The 23,520-nt window shown below is 44.8% G+C and overlaps 2 protein-coding genes and 1 long non-coding RNA gene across 3 annotated transcripts in view; 2 read left to right on the plus strand and 1 right to left on the minus strand.

Annotated features, from left to right (window-relative positions):
- Positions 1-22,895, plus strand: part of MRPL48 (mitochondrial ribosomal protein L48) — a 116,306-nt gene extending 93,411 nt beyond the window's left edge. The window contains exon 6 of the mRNA XM_083610184.1: positions 22,625-22,895. Coding sequence (XP_083466310.1) covers positions 22,625-22,880 — 256 coding nt within the window. The 3' untranslated portion in view covers positions 22,881-22,895. The remainder of the gene's footprint in view (positions 1-22,624) is intronic.
- LOC310760905 (putative mitochondrial transporter UCP3) lies at positions 1,884-22,198 on the minus strand. The gene is made up of 8 exons (XM_083610129.1): positions 21,993-22,198; positions 17,466-17,682; positions 14,990-15,194; positions 9,253-9,450; positions 8,776-8,877; positions 6,494-6,674; positions 4,608-5,091; positions 1,884-2,097 (listed from the first exon to the last, which is right to left on the minus strand). The coding sequence occupies exons 2-7, from the start codon at positions 17,589-17,591 to the stop codon at positions 4,977-4,979; spliced, it is 927 nt and encodes a 308-aa protein (XP_083466255.1). The 5' UTR covers positions 17,592-17,682; positions 21,993-22,198; the 3' UTR covers positions 1,884-2,097; positions 4,608-4,976.
- On the plus strand, positions 10,192-13,452 carry LOC310761029. Its single transcript, XR_014547201.1, has 2 exons — positions 10,192-13,278; positions 13,335-13,452. It is a non-coding gene; the product is annotated as an uncharacterized lncRNA (long non-coding RNA).
- Positions 22,896-23,520: the final 625 nt, after the last annotated feature.

A 23,520-nucleotide genomic window follows, 5' to 3' on the forward strand; every position in this document is an offset into this window, starting at 1 on the left:
TGTTTCATTTCCTTCTGGAAATTTGATTGCAGTCTTCCTGCAGGTGCCCCAGGAAGCAGATGTTATATCAAAACAAAACCCATGTTCTTATTTTTGATGATAAATTATATTTTAGAGCCCTTCTGAGATGCTGCTATGAAAAACACACAAGCGTAGTCTAAAATAAAGTATCGTCATGAGTTTAGCGGGGAGGAGGCAGGCTGTGTGTGAGGTTAAAACATAAGCCAGGCTAGCTTTCCAGTGTGGTGATTGCCTGGGTGATGGGCCATTGAAGAGAACAAAGATAAGGGGCTCTGTGCGAGACGCAACTGGTATGGTTAGGCTCATATTATTATTATTATTATTATTATTATTATTATTATTATTATTTATATGCCGCCCAGCCACTCTGGGAAGCTTCCAGCAAATGAAAACAGCAAACACAGTAAAACATCAAACATTAAAAACTTCCCTAAACAGGGCTGCCTTCAGATAATTGTCTATTTCCTTGACATCTGATGGGAGGGCATTCCACAGGGCAGGCGCCACCACCGAGAAGGCCCTCTGCCTGGTTCTCTGTAACTTCACTTCATAGAATAATAGAATTGAAAGGGACCCCTGAGTGTCATCTAGTCCAACCCCCTGCGATGCCGGAATCTCAGCTAAAGCATCCATGACAGGTAGGCCAACCAATGTTTCATCTTCAGATTGTATATATGTGAGAGCCAGTGTGGTGTAGTGGTTAAGAGCGGTAGTCTCGTAATCTGGGGAACCGGGTTCGCTTCCCCGCTCCTCCACATGCAGCTGCTGGGTGACCTTGGGCTAGTCACACTTCTCTGAAGTCTCTCAGCCCCACTCACCTCACAGAGTGTTTGTTGTGGGGGAGGAAGGGAAAAGGAGAATGTTAGCCGCTTTGAGACTCCTTAAGGGGAGTGAAAGGCGGGATATCAAATCCAAACTCTTCTTCTTCTTCTAAATAAGCCACGTATTCTAAAGACACTGCAGTCTCTGCTGTGCCTCATTCCCAGAGGCAACATGAACCCTGAGTAAGCGCTGAGAACCCCTGGAATCTCGCGTTGCTTGGAGACTGGAAATGCTTCTTGTTTCAAAATTATTATTAATATGCAAATCTGATCAAATAACCAGTGGATTAATAAACTAACTAACGCTTATATGATTAATCAGTGTGCAATCCTATACAGTCATACCTTGGTTTTCGAACAGCTTAGTTCACGAACAACTTGGAACGTGAACATCACAAACCCGGAAGTAGGCGCTCTGGTTTGCGAGCTTTGCCCCGGAAGCTGAACGTCTGGCGCAACTTCCGATTGGCTGCAGGATGCTCCTGTAGCCAATCAGAAGCTGCGCCTTGGTTTCCAAATGTTTCAGAAGTCAAATGGACTTCCGGAACGCATTCTGTTCGAAAACCAAGGTATGGCTGTACACAGTTACTCAGCCCTGTTGAACTCAATGTGGCTTACGTCTGAGTAGACATAGAGGAGAGAAATGTGAAGATTTCTATCATCAGGTGTCCCATGGAGCGTCTTTAGGTGTTAGTAGGGGATTTTTGATATTTTTTTCTGGGAATAGCAGACTTCCTACCTCCACCACCCAGATTACAATTGCTTCTGAAAGTCCCCACAGTGCTAATAATAATAATAATAATAATAATAATAATAATAATACCATTTTGTCAACTGGAGTCACAAGTCTGAGAAAAACAAACCCAGGCCACAACTATCCTACCCTTCCCCAGCTGGGGACCACATTGCTTTGAGAATCTGGGCATTGATGGAAGACAGAAATATCTTTTAATTATTTTGCATTCAGCCCTGGCTGGAGAATGTCAAATTGTGGGGCAGCTGCTGAATTAAATGAAGCTGATGTAGATCTGAAAGAGAAAGTTCTGCAAAATAGGAAAAAAAGCTTTATTTGGGGTGGGGGAATGCTACAAAAATGGGAACATGGCAGAAGAGCGTTGATTTCCTCTTGAGTAGGGGGGTGGAGGGGAAATTGCTTCTTCTTCATCGAATCTGTATTTACAGCAGGAGTTCCATCTGCCAGCAGATTTTCCATGGGTTCAGTAGGGCAGGCGCTGGTGTGTTGCAGAAGCCATCTCTAGGCAAAGGAGAAGGAAATTTAAGTTAGTTCTGGGAAGGAGGTTCTGCAGCAGTCTGCAAGCACAGATATCTCTTTAATGTTCCCACCCAGACAACAGCATCCTCCCTTCCCTTGTCTGTTCATGTCCAACCTGCTTCAGGCTGCAGAATGCCGGTAAAATGTTGCATTATCAGAAGCGTTTGCTGGTAGACTTGGATGGTGTTGCAGTCCCCTGTTTCCTGCAACATATAGCCACTAAACCACAGAGCCCAGGACTTGCCAATCAGAAGGTCGGCGGTTTGAATCCCCGCGACGGGGTGAGCTCCCGTTGCTCGGTCCCAGCTCCTGCCAATCTAGCAGTTCAAAAGCACCTCAAAGTGCAAGTAGATAAATAGGTACCTCTCCGGCGGGAAGGTAAACGGCGTTTCCGTGCGCTGCTCTGGTTCGCCAGAAGCAGCTTAGTCATGCTGGCCACATGACCCGGAAGCTGTACGCCGGCTCCCTCGGCCAATAAAGCGAGATGAGCACCGCAACCCCAGAGTCAGCCACGACTGGACCTAATGGTCAGGGGTCCCTTTACCTTTACCTTATAGCCACTGTAGTTTTATTGGTCCACTTTTTCCTAGCCATCACCCGGAACAAAAACTCCCTTTAGCCACATTTTCCTCTAGGAGAGGAAAGTCTTCTTCCCGTCCTCATTTTTGCCTGTGACTCCTCCCTGTTGAGTGTCATTACGATTGCAAAAATAAGGTGTATTTGTACCACCTTAAAGACTAAAGGAAAGGGACGTGGGTGGCGCTGTGGTCTAAACCACAGAGCCTAGGACTTGCCAATCAGAAGGTCAGCGGTTTGAATCCCCACGACGGGGTGAGCTCCCGTTGCTCGGTCCCTGCTCCTGCCAACCTAGCAGTTCGAAAGCACACCAGTGGAAGTAGATAAATAGGTACCACTCTGGCGGGAAGGTAAACGGCGTTTCCGTGCGCTGCTCTGGTTTGCCAGAAGCGGCTTAGTCATGCTGGCCACATGACCCGGAAGCTGTACGCCGGCTCCCTCGGCCAATAAAGCGAGATGAGCGCTGCAACCCCAGAGTCGTCCGCGACTGGACCTAATGGTCTTTACCTTTAAAGACTAAGGGAGCTTCCAGACTGTTGCCATTTTCAGGTGAGATTCAGTTCCATACTGGCAAATTTAGGGTGTATAATTATGGATGACTGGGAGGTCTTGTGCAACAAACTCGCTTCTCCACAAGATCAAATTTTTAGTGATAAGGAAAGAGATTGGGGGAATGCAATGGAAAGTGTGGGATAAAGCTTGCTTTGATGCATCACCTAAGATCCCTACAAACAATTCAGAGCGAAGGCTCAAAAAAGAGCCAACATTGTCAGATTTCCTTGAGAATAAATTGGGACGAAGGTTCTGTAAACGAGGACGTCTGGAAGCGCCGTTATAAATGTATTATGGCTTAAGTCAGGTGTGGCTAACCTGGTGCTTCTAGATCTTTTAGACCAGAGTTTCCCAAACTTGGGGTCTCCAGCTGTTTTTGACTACAGTTCCCACCATCCCGGACCACTGGTCTTGCCAGCTAGGGATGATGGGAGTTGTAGTCCAAAAACAGCCAGAGACCCAAGTTTGGGCAACACAGTTTTAGATACAGTGGTAACCTTGGTTCTCAAACTTAATCTGTTCCAAAATCCAAACGTTCCAAAATCCAATCCGTTCCAAAATCAAAACCAAAGCATGCTTTCCCATAGAAAATAATGCAAAATGGATTAATCCATTCCAGACTTTTAAAAACAACCCCTAAAACAGCAATTTAACATGGATTTTACTATCTAACGAGACCATTGATCCATAAAATGAAAGCAATAAACAATGTACTGCAGTCACACAATCAATCAGTAGCTGAACTGGGTTCCACACAGTCACAAAAAACAAAACAAAAAAGAGCTGCAAAAACAAAAATGCAAAATAAATAGCAAAAACAGACAGACCTCAGTGTAACACTCAAAACAAAAGTGTGGCACTCAAAATGGAAGTGTGGCACTCAAAACGGAGTACGTTCAGCTTCCGAAAATTGTTTGCAAACTGGAGCACTTACTTCAGGGTTTGCAGTGTTTGGGTTCTAAGGCGTTTGAGAACCAAGGTACCACTCTACAGTGGTACCTCGGGTTACATATGCTTCAGGTTACATATGCTTCAGGTTACAGACTCCGCTAACCCAGAAATAGTGCTTCAGGTTAAGAACTTTGCTTCAGGATGAGAACAGAAATCGTGCTCTGGCGGTGCGGCGGCAGTGGGAGGCCCCATTAGCTAAAGTGGTGCTTCAGGTTAAGAACAGTTTCAGGTTAAGAATGGACCTCTGGAACGAATTAAGTACTTAACCCGAGGTACCACTGTACTGGTAACATCATTGCTACTCTGTATGTCTCTTTGGAGTAAGATTAAACTAATCACTTTTTTCCTTGTGTAATTAGGTCCTTCTCCCTAAAACAATGCAATGCTATTAATATTTCCCATTACATATTTACCTGTTAGTCAGAACCTTTGGACCAGGCCACGCGAGATCCCATTCAAATCCGGATAAACTTCCTGGGCAAGGAAGCATCAGAGTCTCATGGTAATCCTTTGATGGGGTGGCAGCACCCAGAAGTCATGGGCACATTTGTCCTTTTTAAAGTCTCCTTTTCTCAGCTTGAATATTATGCGCCACAGAGCCACACAAGCCCATTCCGAAGCAATTAAAACCATTGCCGTTTGCACCTTGCCGCCGCGACAAGAGTGTTTCCTAAAAGCTCCCCGGCCAAAGCTGTCTCTCTCGTGTATTCCTCTCCCGTGTTTTCCTCTCGGGGAGTCCTTGGAGTGATCCACCTTCTCCTTTCCGCAGACGGCTTCCGGTTTCAGAAAGGGGATTCCCAGGTCACCTGGGCCAGAACCATCAGTCTTTTCAGCTGCTCAAAGGACACAAACATCACCACGTTCCAGGATCCCAGTCGCAGGAAGGAGGGTATGAAACTGAAGAGGACAGAGGCAGCCAGTTAGACATGGGCTGTTCTCCTCCCTTGAAAGACATAGGAAGAAGCTCCCATGGGCATCGTGGAGGCCAGGGGTCGGGAACCTTAGGCCTGGGGGCCAAATCCAGCCCTGCAAGCTTCTGGCTATGTGGGGCTGCCTTTGAAGGTGACTCAGAAACTGCAACTAATCCAGAATGAGGCAGCTAGACTGGGGACTGGGAGCAGCCACTGAGACCACATAACACCGGTCCTGAAAGACCTACATTGGCTCCCAGTACATTTCCGGCCACAATTCAAAGTGTTGGTGCTGACCTTGAAAGCCCTAAACGGCCTCGGCCCAGTAGACCTGAAGGAGCTTCTCCACCCTCATCATCCAGCCCAGACACTGAGGTCCAGTGCCGAGGGCCTTCTGGCAGTTCCCTCATTGCGAAAATGAAGCTACAGGGAACCAGGCAGAGGGCCTTCTCGGTGGTGGCGCCCGCCCTGTGGAACACCCACCCGTCAAATGCCAAACAGACAAACAACTATACGATCTTCAGTAGATGTCTGACGGCAGTCCTGCATAGGGAACTTTTTTGTGTGTGATGTCCTATTGTGTTTTTACTATTTTATGTTGGGAGCCACCCAGAGTGGCTGGGGCAACCCAGTCAGATGATGATAATAATAATAATAATAATAATAATAATAATAATAATAATGGTCTTTTTTGTTAATTGCTGCATTTTGAAACTTTGCTTTGTGATTTTATTCTGTTTTTTTTTTTTTAAATTGTACAGTCATACCTCAGGTTACAGCCGCTTCAGGTTGCGTTTTTTTGGGGTTACAGACCGCTGAAACCCAGAAGTACCGGAAAGGGTTACTTCCGGGTTTTGGTGGTTGCGCATGCGCAGAAGCGCCGAATTGCAATCTGTGCATGCGCAGACAAGCAGACACGGGTTGCGAACGTGCATCCCACACGGATCGCATTAGCAACCCGAGCGTCCGCTGTATACTGCTTTGAGGCCAATTTAAAAGGTGGCATAAAAATGCCTTTAAGATAAGGAAACTGATACCAAAAAAGCATAGGTGATGGTAATAATAATAATAATAATAATAATAATAATAATAATAATAATATTGTATTATTTATATCCCACTCATCTGGCTGGGTTTCTGCAGCCACTCTGGGCGACTCCCAACAGAATATTGAAAACATTAAAAACTTCCTTAAATAGGGCTGCCTTCAGATGTCTTCTAAAAGTCAGATAGTTGTTCATTTCCTTGACATCTGATGGGAGGGCCACCACCGGGAAGGCCCTCTGCCTAGTTGTGAACTGCTCTGGGCTCTTTGGGTATAGGGCGGTATACAGATTTAATTACTAATAAAAAGAACAGAAGGGGGTGTTTAGGATGTTATTGCTTACCCTTTGTAAAAAGCCGTAGGTCCCTCTTTCACCACCATGGTGAACATACAGTTCAGAGCGTTCTTGTACTGTCCTGGGATGGAGTTCATGTATCTCGTTTTGACCACATCCACGGGAGATGCCACGATGGTGGCGCAGAATCCGGCCCCAAAGGCGGCGACAAAATGGCAGGGGAAATTGTCTGTTGGCGGCAGGGAATGGAGACGAGATGGTTCAGGTTTGGGACAGCCCCAAAACTGAGAGCTTCCTTCCCTTAGAAAACCGCTCCAGAAGCTACCTTTTGAGAGTTGGCCGCCAAGGCCAAAGGCTGGTTGAAAGATCTAGGCTTATGAGGTAGTTTGGTGCAGCAGTTATAGTGTCTGATGAAGGACACCGGGAGACTTGGGTTCAAATCCCACCCTGCAGCCATGACACACACTTGGTAACCCTGAGTTTCTCTCTCTCAGTCTAATTTGCCACACATCATAAAAGAGAGGCACCATGCATGGCCAGAGGTGAGAAACAGGAATTGCAAATGCTAATTTATATGTCTGGATAATAGAATCATATAACAGATTACTGCAGATGGTGACGGCAGTCACGAAATTAAAAGACGCCTGCTTCTTGGGAGAAAAGCAATGACAAACCTTGTTGTTGTTTAGTCGTTTAGTCATGTCCGACTCTTCATGACCCCATGGACCAGAGCACGCCAGGCACTCCTGTCTTCCACTGCCTCCCGCAGTTTGGTCAAACTCATGCTGGTAGCTTTGAGAACCCTGTCCAACCATCTCGTCCTCTGTCGTCCCCTTCTCCTTGTGCCCTCCATCTTTCCCAACATCAGGGTCTTTTCCAGGGAGTCTTCTCTTCTCATGAGGTGGCCAAAGTCTTGGAGCCTCAGCTTCAGGATCTGTCCTTCCAGTGAGCACTCAGGGCTGATTTCCTTCAGAATGGATCGGTTTGATTTTCTTGCAGTCCATGGGACTCTCAAGAGTCTCCTCCAGCACCAGAATTCAAAAGCATCCATTCTTCGGCAATCAGCCTTCTTTATGGTCCAGCTCTCACTTCCATACATCACTACTGGGAAAAACATAGCTTTAACTAGATGGGCCTTTGATGGCAAGGTGATGTCTCTGACAAACCAAGACAGCTTCTTAAAAAGCAGAGACATCACCTTGCCAACAAAGGTCCCTGATGTTGGGAAAGATGGAGGGCACAAGGAGAAGGGGATGACAGAGGACGAGATGGCTGGACAGTGTTCTCGAAGCTACCAGCATGAGTTTGACCAAACTGCGGGAAGCAGTGGAAGACAGGAGTGCCTGGTGTGCTCTGGTCCATGGGGTCACGAAGAGTCGGGCATGACTAAACAACTAAACAACAACAATAGAATCATAGAATCATTGGGTTGGACAGGACCCTGGAGGTCATCTAATCCAATCCCCTGCAATGCTATCTTTCGCCCAATGTGGGTCTCGAACCCAGCCAGCCTGGCTGAGGGTCAGAAATGTGGATGAGAGCTTTAGGCCGGCAACATCTGTTGGGTTGGGAACAGGTTCTGACTTAGGTGCTCCTTTCGTGTTATGCAGCAAGTCCTCTTTTCCACCAGTTGCCAGCCAAGAAAATGCTGGGAAGCTCAAAACGTGTCTGAGAGCGATGGCCAGAGTGATGGCCAGTGAAAGACCGGTCTTGGATATGGAGGTTTCATTAAGCTGACGGAGGTAACGTCCTGACAGCTTGTACCGCAGAGCGGCTGAGAGAATGAGCCGCCAAACTGCTGGGCTATATGCCAAAATGGCAAAATTAACTGTGAGACTTAGGAACCAAGAAGATAAGGACTTTAAAAAAGAATGGGGAAATTTTGTAATGTACCTAAGGGATTATTGGAAGCAAATCAAAACATTAGCTGGACTCTAAGAATCACTTGTAAAGCAGTTTATTGTTAAGCTAGATAAATGGGAATTGTGGAGAATGTATTGATATGTAGTATGATAGTAATAATAATAATAATAATAATAATAATAATAATAATAATAATAGAAGAAAGATCCCTGGAAGGGAGGGGGGAAGTCATGAGATTCAGAGAATCTCATGAAATGAGTATATAAATGTTGTTGATATAAAGTTGTATCTGTAAAAAGCAATAAAAATATTTCAGGCGGAAAAGGAGAGAGACTGAGCCGCCATTTTGAATCCCGCCTCCTTCATTGGCTGGAGACTCCATAATCTTTAAGACCGCAAGTTAGGTAACTGGAGCAGACCTAGATTTGAGGCCTAGATTTCCAGCATCTGGGGAGAGGCTTCCTTACCTGTCATCAGGCGATATCTCAGCAGCGTTTCCTTGATGAGGTCGTAGGTTACCATCTCCCCACAGTTCACGATAGAGTTTCGGATGATGTTCGGCAGGGTCCCTGTAGTGGGCGGAAGCAAAGGGTTGGTGTGTGTGTAGAGATTGTGGATTGTGATCTCCTGGCTGGGTCCCAGGAGCTGACCAGGAGGTCTAGGTGGCTAGAATTATCTGTTTCCACGACTGTAGTTCAATAAATGTTCTTGCTGTTATCGCTGCGTCTTGCCTCATGGGAACCCACCTATACTTCAGAGAGTTTTTTAGGCTCTGATTTTAAAATCGCTTGAACCAATTATAATTTTGCGGTTTCATTCTGCGGCATCTGACACCCGCACCCTGGGACCTTAGAGTGGGTGGCGGGTAGGAAATAAAATTAAGAAATAGGATAATCATAATAAATATCATGCAGAAAGGGAATGAATGGCGGAAGACAACGCACCTTTCCAGAGTCCTCGGACCCCTTCCTCCCTGGCGATGGTCCTGTAGGCGTCCACAGTCCCATTGTACTTCTTTGGTCCACCAACCAACCTGATGTGCGCTTGGAAGCGGACCTTAACCACGTCCGTGGGCTGGGCGCAGGTGACTGCCATGGCTCCGGTGGTGCAACCGGCGAGTAACCGGGTGGGGATGCTGGCACCTAAGAAAGAGAAAGAGGTGGCAGATAAAGTCGCTACCAGAGAAGAAGGGGAAATCAAGTTGGACTATGCCGAAATGGCAAAACTGACTGGAAAGCTCAGGAACCAGGAAGACCAAAACTTTAATAAGGAATGGGGAAAAATATATATACGAAACGATATCTTTATTGTCATTGTCCCATGCAGAACAATGAAATTGAAAAACTACATAAAACTACATAAAAACTACATAAAACTACATAAAACTACATAAAACATTCAAAAACCCCTAAAAACTCTGAAACCCCGTTTTAAAATACACTATACTATAGAGACCCCTTATGCTGCATTTAGAACCAGAATTGCATTTGCGTAGAAACTGTTTCTCAGGCAGCTAGTCCTAGTCTTTATAACCCTGTACCTTCTTCCAGAAGGCAGAAGCTGAAAGAGATCATTTCCGGGGTGTGTACTATCCTGTGCTATCTCTGCCGCTTTCTTATGGCACCTGGAAGCATAGATTTGATCCAAGGTGGGAAGAGTGCACCCAATTATTCTCTCCGCAGTCTTTGCAACCCTGGACAGCATTGTTTTTTCCCTGACTGTGCAGCTCCCAAACCACACACACAGACCATAGGTTAATACGCTCTCCACAGTGCAATGGTAAAATGTCATCAACAGGCCCTTTGAGAGATTGTTTTTCCAGAGGATTCTCAGAAAATATAACCTCTGCCTTAAAGACTATTGCAAGCATTCTGAATGCAATTAAGAAGAGAACTCAGAAATGAAAAAAAGGATAAAATCCTGGGGAAAATAAAGGAAGGAGAGAAGAAACTGAGAGCAAAACCAAAGTCACAGGAGATCCTGAAAGAGATAAAGTTATACCAAGTACAATATACGAAGCTGATGAATCAGGAAATAGAATGGAAGATCAAACAGATGAGGCAAAAGTCATTTGAATCGGCAAATAAGTGTGGAAAATTGTTGGCCTGGCAAATGAAAAAAAGACAAAAACTCAATACTATTACGAATTTGGAAGTGGAAGGAAAGAATATACAGAACCCAGTGGAGATCAGGAAGTGTTTTCAGAGGTATTTCAAACAACTTTATACACAGGAGAAGCAGAAAGAAATGGACATTGATCGATTCTTGAAAATAAATGGATTACACAAAATCTCTCAGGAAAAACAGCTAATGTTGAATTACAAAATAACGGATCAGGAGGTGGAAGGGGCCATCCAGAACATGCAATTAGGTAAATCTCCAGGACCAGATGGTTTGACCTCAAGATATTACAGATCTTTGAAAGAATGGTTAATACAACCATTGAAGGAAGTCTGCAATGAAATATTGGAAGGGAAAAGGGCACCAGAGTCGTGGAAGGAAGCTTACATTACACTTATACCGAAAACAGAGACTGAAAAGACACAGCTCAAGAATTACCGCTCCATATCGCTGCTTAATGTGGATTACAAAATTTTTGCAGATATTTTGGCTAAAAGATTGAAAAAGGTGTTAGTAGAAGAAATTCATAAAGACCAAGCGGGCTTTCTCCCGGGCAGACATTTGTCTGACAACATGAGGAATATAATTGATATTCCAGAAAAACTACAAGTGAATATCAATACTAAGGCAGTCTTGATATTTGTGGACGCAGAGAAAGCCTTTGACAACATTTCTTGGAGTTTTATGAAGAAGAATCTACAGGGGATGGGGGTAGGTCAAGGTTTTGAAAATGGTATAGGTGCAATTTATTCAGAACAAAAGGCAAAATTAATTGTGAACAATGTAGTGACAGAAGAATTTAAGATTGAGAAAGGGACACGACAAGGTTGCCCAATCTCTCCATTGCTCTTTATATCGGTCCTTGAGGTTTTGCTAAATATGATTAGAAAGGACCAAGAGGTTAAAGGTATACAAGTGGGAGCTAAACAGTACAAACTGAAAGCATTTGCTGATGACTTACTATTGACTTTACAGGAGCCAGAACCTAGTACTAAAAGGGTATTGGAACTGATTCAAGAATTCGGACAGGTAGCAGGCTTTAAGTTGAACAAGACCAAAACTAAGGTTTTAGAGAAAAATTTAACTGTGAATCAGAGAGAGAAGTTTTAGGAGGAGACAGGACTAACATTGGTTAAGAAAGTGAAATATTTAGGGGTTAACATGACTGCCAAAAATGTGAACTTATTTAAGGATAATTATGAAAAATGTTGGATTGAAGTGAAAAAGGATTTAGAACTATGGACAAATTTTAAGTTATCATTGTTAGGCCGAATTGCTGTGATAAAAATGAATGTGTTGCCAAGGATGTTGTTTTTGTTTCAAACATTGCAAATCTTGGACAAAATGGACTGTTTCAAGAAGTGGCAGAAAGATATTTCCAGATTTGTTTGGCAGGGCAAGAAGCCTCGAATAAAATTTAAGATATTAACTGATGCCAAAGAAAGAGGTGGATTTGCCCTGCCAGACCTTAAACTTTATTATGAATCAGCTGCTTTTTGCTGGCTGAGAGAATGGCTGCTTCTTGAAAACACCGACGTGTTGGATCTAGAAGGCTTCAATAATGCATTTGGCTGGCATACATATTTGTGGTACGATAAGGTAAAAGCACATAAAGCATTTAAAAATCATATTGTTAGAAAAGCATTGTTTAATGTTTGGATAAGATATAAGGATTTGTTAGAAAAGAAAACCCCAAGATGGTTGTCACCAATGGAAGCGAAGGCACAGAAAAAACTCAATATGGAGGCCAAATGGCCGAAATATTGGGAAATTTTGGAACAAGATGCAGACAGAATAAAATTGCAGAGCTTTGAAAAATTGAAAAACAAAGTGCGAGATTGGCTTCATTATTACCAAATAATGGAGGCATTTAATTTGGACAAAAAAGTTGGTTTCCAGGTGGAAAAATCAAAATTGGAAACAGAATTGTTAGATTCCAAAATCAAGAATTTGTCAAGAATGTATAACTTGCTGTTGAAATGGAACACTCAGGATGAAATGGTGAAATCAGCTATGATTAAATGGGCACAAGACGTTGGACATAACATAATGATGGCTGACTGGGAACAGTTATGGACCACAGGTATGAAATTCATGGCATGTAATGCCCTAAGAGAAAACTTAATGAAAATGATTTATAGGTGGTACATGACACCAGTCAAGCTTGCAAAAATTTACTATTTGCCCGACAATAAATGTTGGAAATGTAATGAGACTGAAGGTACATTCTTTCACCTTTGGTGGACATGCCCAAGGATTAAGACATTCTGGGAGATGATTTATAATGAAATGAAAAAGGTATTCAAATATACCTTCCTGAAGAAACCAGAGGCCTTTCTCCTGGGCATGGTTGGCCAATTGGTGCCAAAGAAGGATAGAACTTTTTTTATGTATGCAACAACAGCAGCAAGAATACTCATCGCGAAGTATTGGAAGACACAAGATTTACCCACCCGGGAAGAATGGCAGATGAAGTTGATGGACTATATGGAACTGGCGGAAATGACTGGCAGAATCCGAAACCAGGGAGAAGAGTCAGCGGAAGAAGACTGGAAAAAGTTTAAAGACTATTTACAGAAATACTGTAAAATTAATGAATGTTAGAAAAATGTTGGAATGAAGTTATATGGCTTTAGTAGAAATGTTATAAGGAATTAAGTATAAATAGATTAATAGAGTATTAAAGGAAAAAATAAGGTTAGAATATGTTAAGATAATTAAAGGATAGAAAACAGAGGAAGATGGAAAGGAATTGCTGAAACAATTAATAGAAGTGGAATACAAAAAGGGAGGTGTGAGGAGGTCGTTGAAACAAGTGAATGAAAGATAAGATATTGAAATTGTTTGATGTGTTTTAAACTGTTTTTGTTTTGTTTTGTTAGTTTAATGTGTTAGTGTTATGTAGTGTTTTTGTATTGTATTGTATTGTATTGTATTTGTATTGTATTGTATTGTATTGTTCATTCTTTTTGTAGTGTTTAAATTGTTGGAAAAGTAATAAATATTATTTAAAAAAAAATAAAGACTATTGCAAGCAGCTGAAAACATTAGCAGGACTATAATAACACTTGTAACGTAACAAGAAATATGGTATAAGGGAGTTAAATTTTTTTTGGGGGGGGTTATTGAAAAAAGATGCAATAGAAAAGGTTTAACCACAGAACCCATAGCGGGGGGGAAGTCCAGAGATTTGGAGGAATCTTTAAACTGTGGATATGTTGTGGTGCGATTATAATTTTAAATATGTAAAACCAAATAAAAACAATTTTTATAAAGAGAGCGAGAGAGCGAGGCAGGCAGAGAGACAGAGGCTGTTTTTGGCATTATAATCCTTGTTCCATCATCTCTTCCACCAGTTATACAATTTGGGCTGTGTTCACAAGGCAGTTTATTTCATTTCCCTGATGATGTTTCCCTAGCTGTTAACTGCCACGTTTATTCTATTTATTTGTTATCCTTGTTTATTCTACCTCCCTTCCCACCTTTTTTTACTCCAACACGATCATTCCCGTCCCTGAATAATACCTTGTCTTGCCCTGCTGGGCTTCGTCAGCCGTGCATACTCTAAATAATACAGATAAACACAAAATATGGTATGTAGATCCATTGTTCAATATGTGTGTTATGTGTTTTATTTCCTAATTTGTTGAAAAAAATACATTATCTGTATTATTTAGAGTATGCACAGCTGATGAAGGCCGGCAGGGCGAAACAAGGTATTATTCCGGGAACCCTTGTCTTAAGTTCTTTCGTCTGATACCTGCATACAGCAACTATATTTTGCAAAGGCAGATGTGGAACATTACAAGGAACAAGTTCATTTTCTGCAGGTACTGTTTCTTAAAGTTGTCGCGTCTGACATACGTGGAACACACAAAAAAAGCTTCCATTTGGACATTACGTATATAAGAACTGATCTATTTGTATTTCCTGTTCAAAATGTTGGTCTTTAGTTGCTTCTGCTTAATTTGATAATGTGAAAAGAGGTATGTTTATATGATGTATAAAGAATTCATATAGTTAAACACAGCCAGTTGCGTTGTGGGTATATTTGTTAGTTGAATTTACATAACTATAGGTTCAATAGTGTAGCATAGGATGACAGGCCAATGTTCTGTCAGTGGGATAGCTCATGATGATGATGATGATGATGATGATGATGATGATGATGATATAGTTATACCCCGCCCATCTGGCTGGGTTTCCCCAGTCATTCTGGGCGGCTTCCTACAGAATATTAAAATACAATAATCTATTAAACATTAAAAGCTTCCCTAAACAGGGCTGCCTTTAGATGTCTTCTAAAAGTTTGGTAGTTATTTTTCTCTTTGACATTTGGTGGGAGGGCGTTCCACAGGGCGGGTGCCACCACCGAGAAGGCCCTCTGCCTGGTTCCCTGTAACTTGGCTTCTCGCAGTGAGGGAACCACCAGAAGGCCCTCGGCGCTGGACCTCAGTGTCCGGGCAGAACGATGGGGGTGGAGACGCTTGGAAGCCTGCCGTGTTTCCGAACGAGACCCCCGCCAGAGCTCGGGGCCTCCGGAGGCAGCGGGGAACTTACTGTCAGACCCCTTGGGGGTGTAGAACTGCTTCACTGAGTCATACAGGCCGATCCGGATGGATGCAAAGCTCATCTGGCGCTGGAGGCCGGCCACCAAGCCGTTGTAGAGACTCTTTGGCCCCTCCGTCTTCACCATGGTAGTGATGGTGCCAAACGCCCCTTTGTACTTCTTCGCTGACCTGGAAGCCTTGCATTCCCCTTGGATCTGAAAGGAGAAGTTGACGAGAAATTGACCACTCATCACACGGCACAGCTGTGTTTTGTAGCAGATTGAGTCTGCGTTCAGCAAGTAAAATCCTCAATGGTACACTGGGCAGTAGATATAGATCAAAATACAGTGGTGCCTCAGGTTACATACGCTTCAGGTTACAGACTCTGCTAACCCAGAAATAGTACCTCGGGTTAAGAACTTTGCTTCAGGATGAGAACAGAAATCGTCCTCCTGCGTCACGGTGGCAGCAGGAGGCCCCATTAGCTAAAGTGGTGCTTCAGGTTAAGAACAGTTTCAGGTTAAGAACGGACCTCCAGAACGAATAAAGTACTTAACCCGAGGTACCACTGTATAGTCATGGAAGAAAACTGGGTCAAACACATGTTGGAAATGTGAAGAAAAATAAGGGACTTTTTAGCATATGTGGTGGGAATGTAAAGAAGTTTTAAAAAATTGTGAAATGATGTATAATGAATTTAAAAAAAAGTTTAAAATGACATTTGTAAAGAAACCAGAAGCATTTTTGTTAGGGATTGTAGGACAAGACCTGCCAAGAAAAACAAAGAATTTATTTATGTATGCTACAACAGCGGCAAGAGTCTTGATCACACAAGGATGGAAGAATGAGGAAATCCCAATGAAAGAACAGTGGCAAGAGAAATTGATGAGTTATGCAGAACTGGCTAAATTGACATACAAACTGCGGGACAAGGACAACTGTGACTTTAAGGAAGAATGGGAGCTTTTTACAATTTACCTAAAAAGACAACAAAATGAATTGGACTCCTTGGCAGGTTTTGAATAAAAATACACAAATTTATTGGTTGATAACATGGTAGATAGACAATGTAAGGATATGTATAATTTTATAACATGCAGAGAATAATATGTGCTGAGAAATCTGAGAAAGGAGCTGAGGGAAGGAGGGTTTGAAGGGGGGGTAGGAAAAAAAGGAAAAAAATAATGAATACGATATGTTTTGATAATTTGTTATGTTGAAATTGTTAATAAAAACTTCTTTAAAAATATAGACATGAAAGCATGGGAACGATTGTGGAATATGGATATAAATTTTACAGCATGCTATGGTCTAAGAGAAAATTACATGAAAATTATCGTTGGTATCTATCACTGAGTAAACTGGCAAAAATGTATAAATCTAAATCAAACAAGTGTTGGGAATGTAAAGAGAAAGAAGGTTCTTTTTATCATATGTGGTGGTCTTGTAGTGAGGTTAAAGCTTACTGGGAAATGATATATAATGAATTGAAAAGGATGTTCAAAATAACTTTTGTAAAAATAAACAACAGAAGCTTTTCTTTTGGGGATTATAGGGACAGAACTACCTAAGCTGTACAGAAACTTATTCATGTATGCTACTACAGCAGCAAGAATGTTACTCGCCCCGAAATGGAAAGAAACAGAAGTCCCAGCAAAGGAAAAATAGATACAGAAACTTACAGAATATATGCAGAAATGGCAAAACTTACCAGAAGAATAAGAGATCAAGGTAACAATTTTTTTTAAAAAGAATAGGGTATTTATTTATTGAATATTTACAGATAAATTGCAAACAGATAAAAACATTGGTAGGGTTATTGTAATAACCTGCAATTTCATAAGACTAGACTGGACGCTCGGGTTGCGAATGCATCTGTGCGGGATGCACGTTTGCAATCCGCAGTGTTCGCAACCCTGAGCATGTGCAAAGCGCGATTTAGCGCATCTGCGCATGCACGACTGCCGAAACCTGGAAGTAACCTGTTCCGGTACTTCTGGGTTTCGGCGGTCCGTAACCCGAAAAAATGCAACCTGAAGCGGCTGTAACCCGAGGTATGACTGTATATATTTAAAGTAGATGGATAGATGAGCAAATTAAGTTAATTTGGATATGCAGAAGATATTAAAAAATAAATTTAAGGAAACACAGAAAGACGGGGGAAGGAAGTCAAGTCTTAAAATGTCCAAATGATTGTAATGTCAGTGTAATGTATATATCTGAATAAATAATTTTTTAAAAAGTCTGCATTCATACCACTTTAAGCACCTGAGAGTGCTTCTTGCTTGTGCTCATATTCCACCTTTTCCCTCAAGGAGGTCAAGCTGGCACGCATAGTTCTCCAACAACAACAACCCTGCGAGGTTGGGCTGAGAGGCAGAGACTGGCTCCCATGGTCACCCAGCGAGTTTCATTATGGCTGATTGGGGGATTCGAACCCTGGTCTCGCTGGTCCCAGTTCGGCACCCTAACCCAGCGGTTATCACCTGCAGCCTGACTTTGGCCGTGTCCAAAGGGAAGGTGAAGAGGTCAGCAATGCAGGCGGCCGTCCCGGCGCTGAGAAACTTGACGGTCGCTGAGGGGGGGATGTCCGTGGGCTTCAAGCCGACCATCGTGCCACTGTTGACGGAGGCGTTTCAGCCTCGGAAGATGTCCGCCAACACCGAGAAGGAGGCTTTGATGTCCTTGGCAATACAGATGAGCCTGGGGAGGGGAAATAAATCTTCAAAATTCCTGTCCTTTCTCACTGTCCTGTCCAATTCATGACCTTCAAAGCCCTAAACCAGGCATAGGCAAACTCGGCCCTCCAGATGTTTTGGGACTACAACTCCCATCATCCCTAGCTAACGGGGCAAGTGGTCAGGGATGATGGGAGTTGTAGTCCCAAAACATCTGGAGAGCCGAGTTTGCCTATTCCTGCCCTAAACGGCCTCGGCCCAGTATACCTGAAGGAGCATCTCCACGCCCATCGTCCGGCCCGGACACTGAGGTCCAGCTCCGAGGGCCTTCTGGCGGTTCCCTCCCTGCGAGAAGTGAGGTGACAGGGAACCAGGCAGTGGGCCTTCTTGGTGGTGGCACCCGCCCTGTGCAACGCCCTCCCACCAGATGTCAAGGAAATAAACAACTATCTGACTTTTAGGAGACATCTGAAGGCAGCCCTGCTTAAGGAAGTTTTTAATGTTTGATTGTGTTTTTAATATTCTGTTATGGGACATGGGTGGCACTGTGGGTTAAACCACAGAGCCTAGGACTTGCCGATCAGAAGGTTGGCGGTTTGAATCCCCATGACAGGGTGAGCAACCGTTGCTCGGTCCCTGCTCCTGCCAACCTAGCAGTTCGAAAGCACATCAAAGTGCAAGTAGATAAATAGGTACCGCTCCAGCGGGAAGGTAAACAGTGTTTCCGTGTGCTGCTCTGGTTCGCCAGAAGCAGCTTAGTCCTGCTGGCCACAAGACCCAGAAGCTGTACGCCGGCTCCCTTGGCCAATAAAGCGAGATGAGCGCTGCAACCCCAGAGTCATCCGCAACTGGACCTAATGGTCAGGGGTCCCTTTACCTTTAATATTCTGTTGGGAGCCAGCCAGAGTGGCTGGGGAAACCCAGCCAGATGCGCGTGGTATAAATAAATAAATCATCATCATCATCATCATCACTGAATGGATAACAGTCCACACGTATTGAGAGCCTAAGAAGTGACTCCTGGATCTGCAAAATGGCCAGTCTAGACCAGCATCCTGTTCTCACAGTGGCCAACCAGGGAACCTACAAGCAAGATTCGAACACAAGACGAGTCTCCCTTCCTGTGGTTTCCAGCAACTGGAGTCCAGACACATTACTGCTTCCAGCTGTGGAGGCAGAGCAGAGCTACTGTGACCAGTAGCCACTGAGAGCCCTCTCTCCTCCATGAATTTGTCTCTAGGCTTTTGCTTATCACTGCTTTCTGTGGCAGCGAGTTCCCCAGTTATGTATCAGGCTTGTTGGTAGAATTGATATCAACAACATTGTGATGGCCTGGGATTCAGACTCGGAGGCTGAACCTGAGGAATCCCAGCCTGCACAGGAGTCCCCACCTCTGGGGCGGGGCCTGAGCCTGAAGAGTCCTCACCTGTGCTGGATCCTCAGGTGCAGGCACCAGCTGAGTCTGCTCTGGCTCCTGAGGTGATGGAGGACCCATTGCCTGCAGGTGCTTCACTCTCAGCCCCGTCAGGGGAAGCTGAGGTTGCCTCTGGGTCCGGTAACCCTCCAGCCTCTCCTGAGCTGCAGAGGCTCAGGGCAGAGAGGCGGAGGGAACTAAGTTCCCGCAGGAAGAGTGCTCGCCTCCAGGCCAGGAGAGGCGAGTCACCTGTGGACCGGGGCCGCCCTATGCCTCGGGGCAGATAAAAGTCAGTCAGCCCCAGTCCCAGGTTGCGGGAGCAACATTGTTGGTAGCCTGTTCCTGCCTGCACCCTGTCCTGCTCTTCCAGAGTTCCTGACCTCACCCGACTCCCTGCCTTGGACCCAGCTTCAGCTTTGACGGACAGCCTCCATACTGCACCCTTGACCTCAGACTGGACTTGGACCTTGCCGCACGGTTAACCCTTGTTACCAGCACAAACATAAAACTAAAACCAAAACAGACACCAGTAGACCCCTGTGGGGTATATACTCTTCCTTGCCTGCGTAGGCCTGGCAGAATAGAAAAGTTTCCTGCAGGCGTTTTAAAGTTGGCACAGAGGTGCTTGCTGAATCTCTAGTGGCAGCATGTTCCACAGGACTGGGTCAATCGCCCAATATACCAGAATATCTGAAGGAGCATCTCCACCCCCATTGTTCAACCCGGACACTGAGGTCCAGCTCCGAGGGCCTTCTGGCGGTTCCCTTCCTGCGAGAAGTGAGGCTACAGGGAAGCAGGCAGAGGGCCTTCTCGGTGGTGGCGCCCTCCCTACAGATCTCAAGGAGATAAAGAACTACACAACCTTTTGAAGACATCTGAAGGTAGCACTGTTCACTGGATGCTGGGGTTGCGAATGTGATCTGTGTGGGAAGCACATTTGCAACTCGCAGCACCGTGTGTGCACATGCGTGGGTTGCGATTCGTTGTTTCTGTGCATGCACAAAGCGCAATTTAGCATTTCTTGCGCATGTGCAAGCACCGAAACCCGGAAGTAACCAGTTCCAGTACTTCCGGGTTCGGCGCAGTGCGCAACCCGAAATCGTGCAACCCGAAGCGTCTGTAACCCGAGGTATGACTGTATTGAGAAGTTTTTAGTGTTTGCCATTTTAGTATAGTATGTTTTATATGTGCTGGAAGCTGCCAAGAGTGGCTGGGGAAACCCAGCCTGATGGGTGGGGTATAAATAATAAAATTATGATTATTATCATTGCCTTACGACAATGTGTTATTTTATTGTTGGAAAGAGGAAGAAAGGAAGAAGGAGAACAAGGAGGTTGGGAAGAATTGTTATGACAAAATGTGCTTCTCACAATGCCAAATCATTTAATCTCTGGGCAAGGTGGAACTTGTAGGGTGATGGCAAACAACAGAAACCAGCCTGAGCTTGAGGGCCAGTAATTTAAGCCAGCAACTATTTGCATGAAGATTCCTGGAACGTACCTGAGAATTAAGACTGCTTGCCAAAACTGGAAAATGAAATATTTTGCCAGTTCTGAGCGCTAAGAGAATTTCGGAGAGAAACAAACTGGATGTTGCAGACGGCAGCAAGAGTTGGGGGTCGTTTTAGGGGGAATTAGCAATGTTAGTTGTGTGAAGCTGGCACTGCCCAAACGTTTGCTTCTCAAACGCTCCCACTTCATAGCTGCTTAGCACGTGTTGCAAAAAAGCCAATTATAACAAATTTAAAGACATGTGTGAGTGTCTGGAGGCGGTTGGAGGATTGATGGCGACTAACAGATTGAGGTTGAATCCCGACAAGACAGAAGTACTGTTTTGGGGGGACAGGGGCGGGCAGGTGTGGAGGATTCCCTGGTCCTGAATGGGGTAACTGTGCCCCTGAAGGACCAGGTGCGCAGCCTGGGAGTCATTTTGGACTCACAGCTGTCATGGCGGCGCAGGTCAATTCTGTGTCCAGGGCAGCTATCTCTCAGCTCCATCTGGTACGCAGGATGAGACCCTCTCTGCCCGCGGACTGTCTCACCAGAGTGGTGCATGCTCTGGTTATCTCCCGCTTGGACTACTGCAATGCGCTCTACGTGGGGCTACCTTTGAAGGTGACCCGGAAACTACAACTAATCCAGAATGCGGCAGCTAGACTGGTGACTGGGAGTGGCTGCCGAAACCATATAACACCGGTCCTGAAAGATCCTCATTGGCTCCCAGTACGTTTCCGAGCACACTTCAAAGTGTTGGTGCTGACCTTTAAAGCCTTAAACAGCCTCGGTCCTGTATACCTGAAGGAGCATCTCCACCTCCTTCGTTCTGCCCAGACACTGAGGTCCAGCCCCGAGGGCCTTCTGGTGGTTCCCTCCCTGCGAGAAGTGAGGTTACAGGGAACCAGGCAGAGGGCCTTCTTGGTGGTGGCGCCTGCCCTGTGGAACGCCCTCCCATCAGATGTCAAGGAAATAAACAACTGTTTTACTTTTAAAAGACAACTGAAGGCGGCCCTGTTTAGTGAAGTTTTTAATGTCTGACTCTGTATTGTTTTTAATGTTTGGTTGAAAGCCATCCAGAGTGGCTGGGGAAACCCAGCCAGATGGGAGGGGTATAAGTAATATATTATTATTATTATTAATAATAATAATTATCTGACGGGTGGGTGTTCCACAGGGCAGGTGCCACTACTGAGAAGACCCTCTACCTGGTTCCCTGTAACTTTGCTTCTTGCAAAGAAGACCTTTCAATCCAACCAGTGCTATTTTTCTAGAAAAAGAGATGCCGGAACTCACTACGAACGCCTCCTTTGCTCTTAGAATGGCAACGGCCCCCAACTGAGAGGTGCCGGAACTGAGTCCCGGCTGAACAAAAAGCCCTGAATCCGGCCAACCAGCAAGCAAATATAACCAGAAAAAAACACACACCTTAATTGGCCCCAGATGTTTTCTGCTTGAATCCCTTGCGGGCTGATCCGTAGGCGTTCCTGCCGAACGGCGGTGATGTGAATTTTGCAGAGAAAAGTATTACTAAATCAGGGGGTTGGATTGACAGCCTAGGAATCGCAGCAGCAGCGAAAGTTACGTTCAGCACAACCACCCGCTGCTCACGAAGCTACTCTGCTCGGCATCTTCTCATCGAGACTCTCATTTATAAGGTTTGCCGCGGTTGGCATTTCGGCAGGGAGCAGACGGGTGAAAACAGAGATCGGGTCTCCTTGGGGTCAGTCAGTTCAAGAAGAGCACATGCCCCAGTCGCCGTGTCCTCATGTGAATTAAAATAGAAACGGGCGACTTCTGTTTGGTAATATCCCTGGTGGTGGTGGGGTGTACTATTTGTGATAAAAGCTAAAGGGACCCCGACCATTAGGTCCAGTTGTGGCCGACTCTGGGGTTGCGGCACTCATCTCACTATTGGCCAAGGGAGCTGGCGTACAGCTTCCATGTCATGTGGCCAGCATGACTAAGCCGCTTCTGGCGAACCAGAGCAGCGCACGGAAACGCCGTTTACCTTCCCGCTGGAGTGGTACCTATTTATCTACTTGCACTTTGAATCATAGAATCATAGAGTTGGAAGAGACCACAAGGGCCATCGAGTCCAACTCCCTGCGAAGCAGGAAACACCATCAGAGCACTCCTGACATATGGTTGTCAAGCCTCTGCTTAAAGACCTCCAAAGAAGGAGACTCCACCACACTCCTTGGCAGCAAATTCCACTGTCGAATAGCTCTTACTGTCAGGAAGTTCTTCCTAATGTTTAGGTGGAATCTTCTTTCTTGTAGTTTGGATCCATTGCTCCGTGTCCGCTTCTCTTGAGCAGTAGAAAACAACCTTTCTCCCTCCTCTATGTGACATCCTTTTATATATTTGAACATGGCTATCATATCACCCCTTAACCTCCTCTTCTCCAGGCTAAACATGCCCAGCTCCCTTAGCCGTTCCTCATAAGGCATCGTTCCAGGCCTTTGACCATTTTGGTTGCCCTCCTCTGGACACGTTCCAGTTTGTCAGTGTCCTTCTTGAACTGTGGTGCTTTCAAACTGCTAGGTTGGCAGGGGCAGGGACCAAGCAACGGGAGCTCACCCCATCACGGGGATTTGAACCGCCGACCTTCTAATCGGCAAGTCCTAGGCTCTGTGGTTTAACCCATAGCGCCACCCGGTAAAAAGCCATATCCCACTAGAGATGCAATGAGGTTGAGGGTACGTTCTATCATATGTGGCGGACTTGTAAAAGGGTAAAAAAAAGATTATTGGGAAATGATTTGTAATGAATTGGAAAAAAATGTTTGAAAGTACTTTCTCCCCCCAAAACAGAGTCCTTTTTGTTGGGAATAATTCATATTGAAATTCCCAGGTGTCAAAAACGGTTATTTATGTATGCCACTAACGCTGCCCGTGTTTTGCTAGCCCAAAAATGGAAAATGAGCGAGGTCCCAACCAAAGAAGAATGGCAA

The sequence above is a fragment of the Podarcis filfolensis genome (genome assembly GCF_964270895.1).
Source record: "Podarcis filfolensis genome assembly, chromosome: 4".
In the NCBI taxonomy this organism is placed as follows: Eukaryota; Metazoa; Chordata; class Lepidosauria; order Squamata; family Lacertidae; genus Podarcis; species Podarcis filfolensis.

What these genes read in the sequence shown, in the direction of transcription:
- LOC310760905 (XM_083610129.1), bottom strand. Translation starts at nt 17,591, where the DNA reads ATGGTCGGCTTGAAGCCCACGGACATCCCCCCCTCAGCGACCGTCAAG. An exon ending in CGGCCAAAGTCAGGCTGCAG is followed by an intron (nt 15,195 to 17,465) that starts GTGATAACCGCT and finishes TTCTCCTTTCAG; the next exon opens with ATCCAAGGGGAATGCAAGGC. An exon ending in CCTACGGCTTTTTACAAAGG is followed by an intron (nt 5,092 to 6,493) that starts GTAAGCAATAAC and finishes TGTCCTCTTCAG; the next exon opens with TTTCATACCCTCCTTCCTGC.